We start from the raw sequence: 15,000 nt of genomic DNA on the forward strand, positions 1-15,000 counted from the left end.
AACATGTCACGAGGGTTTTGATGTGATTCGTCTGCACGTTCAGCGTCACTGAGAACTTCAGCGTCGCTGCAGCGTTTTGAATCTGTTGTCATTTGGACTCTGATGTTCAGTTGATCCACTCAGACACAATTTTCACCTCTGATCCAACATGTTTGTGACTCTAGTGACGTTTAACGAGTTAAAGACTCGTTACGTGGCCCTGCAGGTTTTCTGAATCTGTATCTCTTGTTTCCATCGTCATCCTGAGGCAGGAAGTTACCCTACGTCTTCAAGCTTGACCAACTTTTCACCAGAACCGCCTGGTTTCACACATAAAAGTCCACCGACCGCTGAGCAGTGGAAGTTCATGTTCATGAAAACTATTGGCTACAAACACAGAACCCTGTGGAACTCCAGAGCTGGAGAGTCGCTAACATGAAGGAAGAGGAACCTGCCTGATCAATATGATGGAAACCAGCTCAAGGCTGAACCTTTAAACCCCATGGAGTGTTCTGGTCTCTGTCATGGGATGTTCTGATCAATAGAACCAATGTTCTGATCAATAGATCCAATGTTCTGATCAATAGAACCAATGTTCTGATCAATAGATCCAATGTTCTGATCAATAGAACCAATGTTCTGATCAATAGATCCAATGTTCTGATCAATAGAACCAATGTTCTGATCAATAGATCCAATGTTCTGATCAATAGAACCAATGTTCTGATCAATAGAACCAATGTTCTGATCAATAGATCCAATGTTCTGATCAATAGAACCAATGTTCCAATCAATAGAGCCAATGTTCTGATCAATAGATCCAATGTTCTGATCAATAGAACCAATGTTTTGATCAATAGAACCAATGTTCCGATCAATAGATCCAATTTTCTAATCAATAGAACCAATGTTACGATCAATAGAACCAATGTTCTGATCAATAGATCCAATGTTCTGATCAATAGAACCAATGTTCTGATCAATAGATCCAATGTTCTGATCAATAGAACCAATGTTCTGATCAATAGATCCAATGTTCTGATCAATAGAACCAATGTTCTGATCAATAGAACCAATGTTCTGATCAATAGATCCAATGTTCTGATCAATAGAACCAATGTTCCAATCAATAGAGCCAATGTTCTGATCAATAGATCCAATGTTCTGATCAATAGAACCAATGTTTTGATCAATAGAACCAATGTTCCGATCAATAGATCCAATTTTCTAATCAATAGAACCAATGTTACGATCAATAGAACCAATGTTCTGATCAATAGATCCAATGTTCTGATCAATAGAACCAATGTTCTGATCAATAGATCCAATGTTCTGATCAATAGAACCAATGTTCTGATCAATAGATCCAATGTTCTGATCAATAGAACCAATGTTCTGATCAATAGAACCAATGTTCTGATCAATAGATCCAATGTTCTGATCAATAGAACCAATGTTCCAATCAATAGAGCCAATGTTCTGATCAATAGATCCAATGTTCTGATCAATAGAACCAATGTTCTGATCAATAGAACCAATGTTCTGATCAATAGATCCAATGTTCTGATCAATAGAACCAATGTTCCGATCAATAGATCCAATTTTCTAATCAATAGAACCAATGTTCCGATCAATAGAACCAGAACTTAGACCAGAACAGAAAATGACTAAAATCTCAACATGAAGCTAATTTTATTGGACTTTCTGGTGCGAAATGCAGTGAAATGTCTCAAACTCGTGTCGGGCTGTTGCATTCTGGGTATTTTGTGTGACTGCGTGGCTCTGAGGCTAACGCTAGCGCCGTGGCTTCAGGGCAGCGTCGCCCAGAGTTAGACGGCCTCATGAAAAAGCGCTGACACATCAGAAACTGGTTCCACCCGGAAATGCAAGGGGAACGTGACGGACCCTACATGACCTTGCTTTTCCACCGCCTGAGCTCCGCGACTCACTTCCTGTTAGTCTCTCTCTCTCTCTCTCTCTCTCTCTCTCTCTCTCTCTCTCTCTCTCTCTCTCTCTCTCTCTCTCTCTCTCTCTCTCTCTCTCTCTCTCTCTCTCTCTCTCTCTCTCTCTCTCTCTCTCTCTCTCTCTCTCTCTCTCAACATCGATGGATCATCGGTTTTCCCGACTCGCGAGCTCCCGGTGATTTAAAGGTGGAGCAGGTGGAGCAGGCGGAGCAGGCGGAGGTGCGATCCCCTGCCGTCAGCAGTGCGGAGGCCTTTCCTCCAGTCCCACGTTTCCTCCAGAACATCTCCTTTGTTCCACTTCCTGTCAGGAGAGGCAGAACGTCTGACTTCCTGTCAGATTGGGACATTTCCTGTGCTGACGGGTGGAGGTTGAGGGGGCGGAGCCTCTCGGGGGGGGGGGGGGGGCGAAAACTGCTTCAGCAGTCAGGGAGGCCGAGTGTGTGTGTGTGTGTGTGTGTGTGTGTGTGTGTGTGTGTGTGTGTGTGTGTGTGTGTGTGTGTGTGTGTGTGTGTGTGTTTCCACTGGTCTCAGATTAATTAGAACTCCAATAGATGCAATTTTCAGCCGTCGGGGATAAAATACTGGATGATGGGAGAATCGTTAGTAAACATTAGTAAATATTAGTAAACGTTGGTAAATGTTAGTAAACCTTACTAAATGGTAGTAAACAATGGTGAACGTTAGAAAATGTTGGTAAACATTAGTAAACGTTAGTGGATATTAGTAAACAATGGTAAATGTTAGTAAACATCAGTTAATGTTAGTAACATTAATAAATGTTAGTAAACGTTAGTAAATGTTAGAAAATATTAGTAAACACTAGTAAACGTTAGTAAACATTAGTTAATATTAGTAAACATTAGTTAATATCAGTAAACATTAGTTAATGTTAGTAAGCATTAGTTAATGTTAGTAAACATTTGTTAATGTTAGTAACCGTTAGTTAATGTTAGTAACCGTTAGTTAATGTTAGTAACCGTTAATAAATGTTAGTAAATGTTAGTAAACGTTGGTAAACATTAGTTAATGTTAGTAAACATAAGTTAATGTTAGTAAACATTAGTTAATGTTAGTAAATGTTGGTAAACGTTGGTAAACATTAGTAAATGTTAGTAAACGTTAGAAAATATTAGTAAACACTAGTAAACGTTAGTAATCGTTAGTAAATGTTAGTAAACATTAGTTAATGTTAGTAAACGTTAGTAAATGTTGGTAAACGTTGGTAAACATTAGTAAATGTTAGTAAACGTTAGAAAATATTAGTAAACACTAGTAAACGTTAGTAATCGTTAGTAAATGTTAGTAAACATTAGTTGATGTTAGTAAACGTTAGTTAATGTTAGTAAACGTTAGTTAATGTTAGTAAATGTTAGTAAACGTTAGTAAATGTTAGTAAACGTTGGTAAACGTTGGTAAACATTAGTAAATGTTAGTAAACATTAGTAAATGTTAGTAAACATTAGTAAATGTTAGTAAACGTTAGTAAATGTTAGTAAACATTGGTAAACATTAGTTGATGTTAGTAAACGTTAGTTAATGTTAGTAAACGTTAGTTAATGTTAGTAAATGTTAGTAAACGTTAGTAAATGTTAGTAAACGTTGGTAAACGTTGGTAAACATTAGTAAATGTTAGTAAACATTAGTAAATGTTAGTAAACATTAGTAAATGTTAGTAAACGTTAGTAAATGTTAGTAAACATTGGTAAACATTAGTTGATGTTAGTAAACGTTAGTAAACGTTAGTAAATGTTAGTAAACGTTGGTAAACATTAGTAAACGTTAGTAAACGTTGGTAAACGTTGGTTAGGGTTAGAATAAGAATACACAGAATAGAACAAGGCTTCATGGACACTGGACAGAATCCGTCCCTCAGCCCTACAGTGACCGTTGGTTGTTGGTCTGTCCTGCACAGGGAGTCCGTCCCGCACTCTGTCCACCATGTCCCTGTCGGTCCGCCCGGCCCGCCGCCTCCCGTCCAGGTCCATCACTAGGAGCCAGAGCTTCACCGGGGTCAACACGTACGACAAGGCCTACAGGTACGACAAGGCCTACAGGTACGACGAGGCCTACAGGTACGACGAGGCCTACAGGTACGACGAGGCCTACAGGTACGACGAGGCCTACAGGTACGACGAGGCCTACAGGTACGACAAGGCCTACAGGTACGACGAGGCCTACACGTACGACGAGGCCTACAGGTACGACGAGGCCTACAGGTACGACGAGGCCTACACGTACGACGAGGCCTACAGGTACGACGAGGCCTACAGGTACGACGAGGCCTACAGGTACGACGAGGCCTACAGGTACGACGAGGCCTACAGGTACGACGAGGCCTACAGGTACTTCGGGTACTTCAGGCTCTTCGAGGACGATTCGTCCATTCTCCCGTCAGACGCAACGATCTGACAATACAAAGTCACGGATTCTAGAATCATACATCTATGATCACTCTGCCTCTGACATCATCACTGATTAACAAGACAGATTATTGATTTTCCCCAAATGTTTCTCTCCTCTTGACACGTCTGTTTCAGAGAGAAAACAGAAAACTTTGGTGTGTTTTGGGTGTGTTATTGTTGTTATTATTTTGTTGTTATTATTGTTGTTGTTATTATTATCATTGTTGTTATTGTTATTATTATTATTATCAATATTATTGGTGTTATTATTATTATTGTTGTTATTATTATTATCATTGTTGTTGTTGGTGTTATTATTGTTGTTGTTATTATTATTGTTATTATTATTATCATTGTTGTTATTGTTATTATGATTATTATCATCAATATTATTGGTGTTATTATTATTAATATTATTGGTGTTATTATTATTATTATCATCATTATTGTCATTATTGTTATTAATATTATTGGTGTTATTATTATTATTATTATTGTTATTATTATTATCATTGTTGTTATTGGTGTTGTTATTATTGTTGTTGTTATTATTAGTATCATTATTATTATCATCATTATTGTCATTATTGTTATTAATATTATTGGTGTTATTATTAGTATTATTATTATTATTGTTTTTATTAGTGTTGTTATTGTTATCGTTATTATCATTATTATTATTATTGTTATTATTATCATTATTGTTATTATTATTATTGGTGGTATTATTATTATTGTTGTTGTTGTTGTTATAAATTTTATTGGTGTTTTTATTAGTATTATTATTATTATTATTATTATTATTATTATTATTAAAGAGGAACCACGCGTCCCTCTCCCAGGAATCCCAGCGTTCTCTATGAACAGTTGCAGCTCTGCAGGATGTGACTCCTTTAAACTTTCTGCTGAAGCAACTGATTTTTTATTTTGATGAAAACATCCAACTAAAGTCAGTAAATGTATTTTCCATTGCAGAGATTTACGTCTGTGTGTGTTGGACGCTTTGGAATCGTGTTGTTATTGGATTTTACTGAACTAAAGTCTTTACAGCGCTTTATTGACTAAAGCTAAATTATAGTTTGACTAAAGCTAAATTATAGTTTGACTAAAGCTAAATTATATATTGACTAAAGCTAAATTAAATTTTGACTAAAGCTAAATTATATTTTGACTAAAGCTAAATTATATATTGACTAAAGCTAAATTATATATTGACTAAAGCTAAATTATATTTTGACTAAAGCTAAATTATAGTTTGACTAAAGCTAAATTATATTTTGACTAAAGCTAAATTATATTTTGACTAAAGCTAAATTATATATTGACTAAAGCTAAATTAAATTTTGACTAAAGCTAAATTATATTTTGACTAAAGCTAAATTATATATTGACTAAAGCTAAATTATATTTTGACTAAAGCTAAATTATATATTGACTAAAGCTAAATTAAATTTTGACTAAAGCTAAATTATATTTTGACTAAAGCTAAATTATATATTGACTAAAGCTAAATTATATTTTGACTAAAGCTAAATGATAGTTTGACTAAAGCTAAATTATATTTTGACTAAAGCTAAATTATATATTGACTAAAGCTAAATTATAGTTTGACTAAAGCTAAATTATATTTTGACTAAAGCTAAATTATATTTTGACTAAAGCTAAATTATATATTGACTAAAGCTAAATTAAATTTTGACTAAAGCTAAATTATATTTTGACTAAAGCTAAATTATATATTGACTAAAGCTAAATTACATTTTGACTAAAGCTAAATTATATTTTGACTAAAGCTAAATTACATTTTGACTAAAGCTAAATTATATATTGACTAAAGCTAAATTATATTTTGACTAAAGCTAAATTATATATTGACTAAAGCTAAATTATATTTTGACTAAAGCTAAATTATATTTTGACTAAAGCTAAATTATATATTGACTAAAGCTAAATTATATATTGACTAAAGCTAAATTATATATTGACTAAAGCTAAATTATATTTTGACTAAAGCTAAATTATATTTTGACTAAAGCTAAATTATATTTTGACTAAAGCTAAATTACATTTTGACTAAAGCTAAATTATATTTTGACTAAAGCTAAATTATATATTGACTAAAGCTAAATTACATTTTGACTAAAGCTAAATTATATTTTGACTAAAGCTAAATTATATATTGACTAAAGCTAAATTATATATTGACTAAAGCTAAATTATATTTTGACTAAAGCTAAATTATAGTTTGACTAAAGCTAAATTATATATTGACTAAAGCTAAATTATATATTGACTAAAGCTAAATTATATATTGACTAAAGCTAAATTACATTTTGACTAAAGCTAAATTAACATTAGCGCTCGATAAAGACGGTTTCAAGGATTTCCTGTCTCAGTGTGTATTAATAATAAACATATTTAGTGAAACATCCACTGGTTGTGACGGTCAGGCCACAGTGGGTGGAGGCTGACGGAGCCGTTGGCTTGTTGCAGGAACCTGTCGGTGTTCAGCACTCCGGGCCTCGGCAGGAAGTCCAGCAGGGCCTCCAGGATGTTCACCTCGTCCACCAAGTCCACCAAGTCCACCAAGTCCAACCCGCTGCCCAAAGTCCCTCAGCCGGAGCGGCTGGACCAGGTCTACGAAGCGCTGAAGAAAGGCCTGCAGTGAGCCCACACTCCTCCACCCACCTCCACCCTCCACTCTCCTCCACCCACCTCCACTCTCTGCTGTGTGTGTGTGTGTGGTCCTCCCAGGTCCTACCTGCAGGTCCACCAGATGGACCTGGACAGCCTGAGCCGGCAGATGAAAGAGTCCAAGAGGAACTCCAGACTGGTACGTTCAGACTCAAGAAACAAGAATGTTGTGGGTTTCTTTCACTTTGTGCTTCAAAGGGTCGGATCCTGACGCTTTGATGTTTCCTGGCTTTTCAGGGTTTCCTGTACGAAGTGGACAAGGTGAGCTGGAAGTCCACTTATTGTGTTGAGACGAGTTCACAGAGACGAGTTCACAGAGACGAGTTCACAGAGACGAGTTCATAGTGACGAGTTCATAGTGACGAGTTCATAGAGACGAGTTCACAGAGACGAGTTCACAGAGACGAGTTCATAGAGACGAGTTCACAGAGATGAGTTCATAGTGACGAGTTCATAGTGACGAGTTCACAGAGACGAGTTCACAGAGACGAGTTCACAGAGACGAGTTCATAGTGACGAGTTCATAGTGACGAGTTCATAGAGACGAGTTCATAGAGACCAGATCATAGAGACGAGTTCATAGAGACGAGTTCACAGAGACGAGTTCACAGAGACGAGTTCACAGAGACGAGTCCATAGAGACGAGTCCATAGAGACGAGTTCATAGAGACGAGTTCATAGAGACGAGATCATAGAGACGAGTTCATAGAGACGAGTTCATAGAGACGAGTTCATAGAGACGAGATCACAGAGACGAGTTCACAGAGACGAGTTCACAGAGACGAGTCCATAGAGACGAGATCATAGAGACGAGTTCATAGAGACGAGTTCACAGAGACGAGTTCACAGAGACGAGTCCATAGAGACGAGATCATAGAGACGAGTCCACGGAGACAGAAGACGGTTTGTGTGGTTTTGTGGACGAACCCTCAGATTGTCGTTGATCAGGAAGATGAAAGTGACTTTTCTTTCTTTGTCAGCAAGTGAAAGTGACGGAGCGCTACGTCAGACGACTGGAGTTCCACCTCAGCAAGGTAACTCTCTCTCTCTCTCTCTCTCTCTCTCTCTCTCTCTCTCTCTCTCTCTCTCTGTCTCTCTCTCTCTCTCTCTGTCTCTCTCTCTCTCTCTGTCTCTCTCTCTCTCTCTGTCTCTCTCTCTCTGTCTCTCTCTCTCTCTCTCTCTCTATGGATGGGTGGATGGGTGGATGAACTGACGGATGGATGGATGGACGGATGGATGGATGTACTAACTGATTAAAGCCTCATTGGGTCGTTGGCGTCAGTCCGGCCTCAGAGCCTCCTGGAGGTGAACCTGTGACCTTTGACCTTTGACCTCTCCCAGATAGAGGAGCTGTACGAGGCCTACTGCCTCCAGAGGAGGCTGAGGGACGGGGCGGACAAGATGGTGAAGGCCTACACGCGTCGCCCGGCAGCAAGGAGGCCAGAGACTGTCTGGTGGAGGCCAACAAAGGCTACAGGGAGTACACGGAGGTATGGCGCCGCCGGCTGGGCTGCAGCCCTGTAGGGTTTCACCTGACGGACCCACACCTTCCCTCCACCTCGGCAGAACATGTGTGTGTTGGAGGGCGAGTTGGAGAACCAGCTGGGGGAGTTCCACATCCGCATGAACGGTAGGAACCACCACAGACACACACACACACACACACACACACACACATATATATACATATATATATATATATGTGTATATGTCTATATCTGATGAGGCTGGTTGTTCGGCAGGTCTGGCTGGATTCGCCCGGCTCTGCGCTGGAGACCAGTACGAGGTCCGTCGGTTCTCACGTCTCTAACAGAACTCAGGTTCTCATACAGTATGCAGAGTTTGAAAAAAGTGGTTTTCTGTGTGTGTGTGTGTGTGTGTGTGTGTGTGTGTGTGTGTGTGTGTGTGTGTGTGTGTGTGTGTGTGTGTGTGTGTGTGTGTGTGTGTGTGTGTGTGTGTGTGTGTGTGTGTCCAGATCCTCATGAAGTACGGGCGACAGCGCTGGAAGCTCCGGGGAAGGATGGAGATCAACAGCAAACAAGTGTGGGACAGTGAGGACATGTTGTTTCTGCCGCTGATCAACGACTTCCTGGCAGTGAAGGTGTGTGTCCTGCCCCCCCCCCCCCCCCCCCCCCCCCGCTGCTCGGGTTGGGGTGTGTTGGGTGGGTTTAGGGTGTTTAGGATGAGTTTAGGCTGATTTTAGGGTGTTTAGGGTGTTTTTAGGGTGAGCTTAGGGTGATTTGGGTGTTTTTATGGTGATTAGGATGAGTTTTGGGTGTTTGGGGTGAGTTTAGGGTGTTTAGGGTGTTTCTAGAGTGTTTAGGGTGTTTTCTAGGGTGTTTATGGTGAGTTTAGGGTGTTTAGGGTGTTGAGGGTGAGTTTGGAGTGTTTAGGGTGAGTTTAGGGTGTTTAGGGTGTTTCTAGGGTGTTTATGGTGAGTTTAGGGTGTTTAGGGTGTTTCTAGGGTGTTTATGGTGAGTTTAGGGTGTTGAGGGTGAGTTTGGAGTGTTTAGGGTGAGTTTAGGGTGTTGAGGGTGAGTCTATGGTGTTTAGGGTGAGTTTAGGGTGTTCAGGGTGAGTTTAGGGTGTTGAGGGTGAGTATAGGGTGAGTTTAGGGTGTGTTTAGGGTGTTTTTAGGGTGTTTAGGGTGAGTTTAGGGTGTTGAGGGTGAGTTTAGGGTGTTTAGGGTGAGTTTAGGGTGAGATTAGGGTGAGTTTAGGGTGTTGAGGGTGAGTTTAGGGTGTTGAGGGTGAGTTTTGGGTGAGTTTAGGGTGTTGAGGGTGAGTGTAGGGGGATTTTTGGGTGTTTAGGGTGAGTTAAGGGTGTGTAGGGTGAGTTTTGGGTGTTTAGGGTGAGTTAAGGGTGTGTAGGGTGAGTGTAGGGTGAGTTTTGGGTGTTTAGGGTGAGTTAAGGGTGTGTAGGGTGAGTGTAGGGTGAGATTTGAGTGTTTAGGGTGAGTTAAGGGTGTGTAGGGTGAGTTTAGGGTGTTTAGGGTGAGATTAGGGTGTTTTTTAGGGTGTTGAGGGTGAGTATAGGGTGTTGAGGGTGAGTTTAGGGTGTTTAGGGTGCGATTAGGGTGTTTTTAGGGGTTGAGGGTGAGTATAGGGTGATTTTAGGGTGTTTAGGGTGAGTTTTGGGTGTTGAGGGTGAGTATAGGGTGTTGAGGGTGAGTTTTGGATGTTTAGGGTGAGTTTTGGGTGTTTAGGGTGAGATTAGGGTGTTTTTAGGGTGTTGAGGGTGAGTATAGGGTGTTGAGGGTGAGTTTAGGGTGTTGAGGGTGAGTTTAGGGTGTGTAGGGTGAGTTTTGGCCCCGGGCCTGATGGCGTGTCTCCGGCAGGTGACGGAGCTGAAGAGCCTAGCGAACCACGTGGTGGTGGGCAGCGTCTCCTGCGAGACGAAGGACCTGTTCACCGCTCTGCCGCAGACGGTGGCGGTGGACATCAACGACCTGGGGACCATCAAGCTGAGCCTGGAGGTCACCTGGAAGTACGGGACGCTCTTTTGTCTGCTTTGTTGTCACGCCCCGTCCCCTTGACCAGCCGTGGCGGGGACACGGTGGGGACATGGTGTCTGAGGAAAGCCCTGACTGTCTCGACGTCTGTCTCAGTCCCTTTGACAAGGAGGACCAGGGCTCCGTCTCCAGCTCCGTCAACAAAGCTCCGTCGGTCAGCAAGAGGTTCTCCGCCATCTTCAACCAGAGTCCTCCCGACACGCCGTCCCTCCGGGAACAAGCCTTCTTTGTGAGTTTGTCCTCGTCTCCGTCCCCGAGACGGAGACCATGAACCCTTTCAGGGCGTTTCACTTTACTGCTGTGAAATTGATCAGAAGACAAATCTGATAATCCGTCCTGATCAAAACGACCAAATATTAAACGAGGCGTCTGTGGATTCAGAGCAGCACCACGTCACCCCCCCCCCCCCCCCCCCCCCCCCCACCCTCAACATGTCTGAGATGAAAGACGTTTAACCTGTCCTCTGCCCCCTCGTCCCCCCCGCCATGCTGCAGTCTCTGCCCCGGAGCCTGTCCCGGGGACAGAACTGGCCCCTGCTGGACACCTTCAGGGACACTTTGACTCAGAGCTGCTCCTGCAGCGACAAGTCGCCCCGGCAGCCGGCAGTAAGTCAGAGTTGTTCGGTAGTTGTTCGGTAGTTGTTCGGTAGTTGTTCGGTAGTTGTTCGGTAGTTGTTCGGTAGTTGTTAGGTAGTTGTTCGGTAGTTGCTAGGTAGTTGCTAGGTAGTTGCTAGGTAGTTGTTCGGTAGTTGTTCGGTAGTTGTTCGGTAGTTGTTCGGTAGTTGCTAGGTAATTGCTAGGTAGTTGTTCGGTAGTTGTTCGGTAATTGTTAGGTAGTTGTTCGGTAGTTGGTAGTTGTTCGGTAGTTGCTAGGTAGTTGTTCGGTAGTTGTTCGGTAGTTGTTCGGTAGTTGTTCGGTAGTTGCTAGGTAATTGCTAGGTAGTTGTTCGGTAGTTGTTCGGTAGTTGTTCGGTAGTTGCTAGGTAGTTGTTCGGTAGTTGTTCGGTAGTTGCTAGGTAGTTGCTAGGTAGTTGCTAGGTAGTTGCTAGGTAGTTGTTAGGTAGTTGTTCGGTAGTTGTTCGGTAGTTGTTCGGTAGTTGCTAGGTAGTTGCTAGGTAGTTGCTAGGTAGTTGTTAGGTGTGGTCCCGGGTCCAGAGGTGGGGTCCCGACACAGAGGTGGGGTCCCGGATCCAGAGGTGTGGTCCTGGGTCCAGAGGTGGGGTCCCGGGTCTAGAGGTGGGGTCTAGAGGTGGGGTCCCAGACCAGAGGTGGGATCCCAGGTCCAGAGGTGTGGTCCCGGGTCCAGAGTTGGGGTCCCGGGTCCAGAAGTGGGGTCCTGGGTCCAGAGGTGTGGTCCCGGGTCCAGAGGTGGGGTCCTGGGTCCAGAGGTGGGGTCCCGGGTCCAGAGGTGTGGTCGCCCTACTCCGCCTCTGATTGGCCAGAACTCAGTCACTCAGCCCTCCATTGGTTCACCTCAAACAGACGAACTCTGGAGAACCTGTGTGAAGGAAACTGGTTCTGTTTGGGTTCTGTTTGGGTTCTGGTCTCAGTGAGACCTGAGTCAGACCCGGGACCTCCAGACCAGTCCCCCTGTCTCTTCCAGAACATGCTGCGGCGCCGGGAGGAGCTGGAGAACGGGGCGGCCTGGTCCAACTCGTCCGAGTCCTCCGACGACTCCAGTCCACTGCTGCCTGGCCAGACGCCGCGCGGCGCCGCGCGCCACACGGTAAGACGCTGCTAACTCTGCTATAGTGAAACACTCCAACCCCGTCTCCATGGAAACAGTAAATACTTCCCCGAGCTTCCTCCGGGGTGTCGGGACTCTCAGTCCAGATTCGCCTGTACTTGGTGCTTTTATTTTGACAGTCTCTAATAATAATCCATGGTCTTCCCACCGGAACATCTGTGTTCTGACGAAGCTCCGTGAGCCACTTCCTTTTCTTTGTGACTCCACCAGATGGCGCTCTTTGTTTCAAGATGGCGGCCGAGAGCCCCTGACCGAGAGAGAGAGCGCCACCTGGTGGCTCCAGAAACTGAGTCCAGTGTTTCCCGAAGCTTCATTTGTGAGACGCTTCATTACGAAACCACTCAGCAGCGCCGCCCGGTGGAGGACAATGCTAACTGCATCGTTTTCAGCATTTTCCATGGAAACGGACCTCGTTTTCGAATCGTTCCCATGGAAACACATGTAAAGTGTGACCACGACGGTTGTCGTCGTAAACGTGTCCTCAGATCGTCTCCTGCTCAAACTGTGTCACAGGAAGTGGCGCCCGCGTCGGACCAGCCGGCGGGAACCGGAAGCTCCTCCCCCAATCCCCACGTTTCCCCGGGCTCCTCCTCCAACTCGCCTCAGAACGCCAGCGGGAGCCGCGACGGCGTCGCCGAGCCTCCCGACGCCGCTCCGCGCCCCGGGTCGCCCTGCAGGGACCAGGAGCGCCGGCCAGCCAAGATGGCGGAAGCCGACGGCGAGGACCCGGCGGCGGCGGAGGAGGACGGCGCGGCCCCGGGACACGCCGCGCGCTGCTACTCGCGCTCCCTGAGCCACATCAGCGAGGGCAGCGCCGACGGCGTGGCGCCGACGGACAGGTGGGCCGGCGAGGCGGGCGGCGTGGCGTCACCCGCCTCCAGGGTCTCCGTCAGCGACGTGGTGATGGAGCTGCGGGGCGGGACTCCAGAGCCGGACGCCGCCGTGGACACGCCCCGGTCACCGGACTGCAGCTCGCCCCCTGGTGGCGGGGACGTGACGTACGTGGCCCGGCGGGTGTCTGTGGAGGAGGACACGTCCAGAGTGGGCGAGAGCCTGGAGGACGGACGGCTGGAGGACGGACACCTGGAGGACGGGGGGCCGGAGGACGGGGGTCCGGAGGACGTAGGGCTGGAGGACGGGGGGCTGGAGGACGGAGGGCTGGAGGACAGTGAGCTGGAGGACGCTCTGGCGGCTGTGGTGTCCTCGCTGGACGACTGTCGGGGACAGTTCCCAGAGTTACAGCGACTAGAACAAGAGCTGAAGCTGCTGCAGGCGACGCTGAAGGTAACCTTCATCATCATCATCATCATCATCATCATCATCATCATCACTTGCCGAATGTCGGTGGAAGTTTTTGAAAAACCTTTCATGTTCCATCAGCGCTGTGTCATTCACACCAGAATTGAAGTAACACCTGCCGGCTAGCTCGCGGCCTAGCATGCCCGTTAGCATGCTAGCAAACATTGTCCGATTGAGCTGAAATTTGGTAGGTGGCCTCATGGGGGCGCTGCGGACACGAATCACTAGCTAATTAGCTGGTTTTGACGTGGTTTTTTTCCAAAATAAAAGTCATTTAAAAAAAACAAAAATTTTAAACTTAAAAAATGATAACTAACCGGTCGAGAGGATCGTGCCCCCCCCCGTAGGGCTTGAGCGAGGTCCCGGCCAACGCTGCTTGCAGCTTTAATATATTACTGAATTTATTAGTTCATGGAAACGACAAAATATGAGCAGTGATGTTGAGTAATGTTAATTGTGTGTGTGTGTGTGTGTGTGTGTGTGTGTGTGTGTGTGTGTGTGTGTGTGTGTGTGTGTGTGTGTGTGTGTGTGTGTGTGTGTGTGTGTGTGTGTGTGTGTGTGTGTGTGTGTGTGTGTGTGTGTGTGTGTGTGTGTGCAGGGCGGCAGCCACAGCCGGTCTCCCAGCGTCTTCAGTCTCACCGTAGAAACGGCTCTGGGCAGCTTCGACTTCCTCGACACGTCAGACTGTGAGGAAGAGGAGGAGGAGGAGGAGGAGAGGGGGGAGAGGGGGGAGAGGGGGGGCCGGAGGAGCAGAGGTGGGAGGTGAGTTCTGACCAATGAAAACACAGAGAACTGAACTTGTGATGAGAAAAACTGAAGCTCCTCTGGTTCAGTGTCCATCGAGGTTCTGCTGCCATCTGGTGGCGCTTTGGTGTAACAGCAGCTTGAACTGGACTCCTGGTCCTCTACTGACCTTACAACTCTTCTTGATGACCTTTCAGTTTAAACTTTAGAGAGTCAGTAGAGTCAGTAGGGTTGGTAGAGTAGAGTCAGTAGGGTTAGTAGGGTAGAGTTAGCAGAGTAGAGTCAGTAGGGTTGGTAGAGTAGAGTCAGTAGGGTTAGTAGGGTAGAGTTAGCAGAGTAGAGTCAGTAGAGTCAGTAGGGTTGGTAGAGTAGAGTCAGTAGGGTTAGTAGGGTAGAGTTAGCAGAGTAGAGTCAGTAGGGTTGGTAGAGTAGAGTCAGTAGGGTCAGTAGGGTTGGTAGAGTAGAGTCAGTAGGGTTAGTAGGGTCAATAGGGTCAGTAAAGTCACAATTAAATCTAAAATGAGATTTATTTCAGTTTTATTGTGATTGTTACAAAAACGTGTGTGTGTGTGTGTGTGTGTGTGTGTGTGTGTGTGTGTGTGGTCAGGTCCCTCCAGGACAGAGGCGTCCCCCCACCCTTCTCCCCCCCCTGCTCCCCCCC

At 44.9% G+C, this 15,000-nt stretch overlaps 2 protein-coding genes across 2 annotated transcripts in view; one reads left to right on the forward strand and one right to left on the reverse strand.

Annotated features, from left to right (window-relative positions):
- LOC308136498 (sphingomyelin phosphodiesterase 3-like) overlaps nucleotides 1-2,227 on the reverse strand; it is a gene marked incomplete at its 5' end in the record, with an annotated part of 13,290 nt that extends 11,063 nt beyond the window's left edge. The window contains 1 exon segment of the mRNA XM_080504837.1: nucleotides 2,080-2,227. Within this exon segment, the coding sequence (XP_080360963.1) occupies nucleotides 2,080-2,227 (148 nt within the window).
- Nucleotides 2,228-3,859: 1,632 nt separating this feature from the next.
- The window catches only part of LOC308136857 (rho family-interacting cell polarization regulator 1-like), a 17,299-nt gene continuing 6,158 nt past the window's right edge, over nucleotides 3,860-15,000 (forward strand). The window contains 16 exon segments of the mRNA XM_080505387.1: nucleotides 3,860-3,979; nucleotides 6,839-7,009; nucleotides 7,100-7,178; nucleotides 7,277-7,300; nucleotides 8,020-8,073; nucleotides 8,381-8,456; nucleotides 8,459-8,529; nucleotides 8,606-8,669; nucleotides 8,782-8,825; nucleotides 9,015-9,140; nucleotides 10,377-10,525; nucleotides 10,647-10,779; nucleotides 12,153-12,275; nucleotides 12,810-13,580; nucleotides 14,194-14,357; nucleotides 14,947-15,000. The exon segment at nucleotides 14,947-15,000 is cut by the window's right edge and continues 82 nt beyond it. Of these exon segments, the coding sequence (XP_080361513.1) occupies nucleotides 3,882-3,979; nucleotides 6,839-7,009; nucleotides 7,100-7,178; nucleotides 7,277-7,300; nucleotides 8,020-8,073; nucleotides 8,381-8,456; nucleotides 8,459-8,529; nucleotides 8,606-8,669; nucleotides 8,782-8,825; nucleotides 9,015-9,140; nucleotides 10,377-10,525; nucleotides 10,647-10,779; nucleotides 12,153-12,275; nucleotides 12,810-13,580; nucleotides 14,194-14,357; nucleotides 14,947-15,000 (2,201 nt within the window). The 5' untranslated portion in view covers nucleotides 3,860-3,881.

Source organism: Blennius ocellaris, assembly GCF_963422515.1.
Source record: "Blennius ocellaris genome assembly, chromosome: 11".
Taxonomy (NCBI): domain Eukaryota; kingdom Metazoa; phylum Chordata; class Actinopteri; order Blenniiformes; family Blenniidae; genus Blennius; species Blennius ocellaris.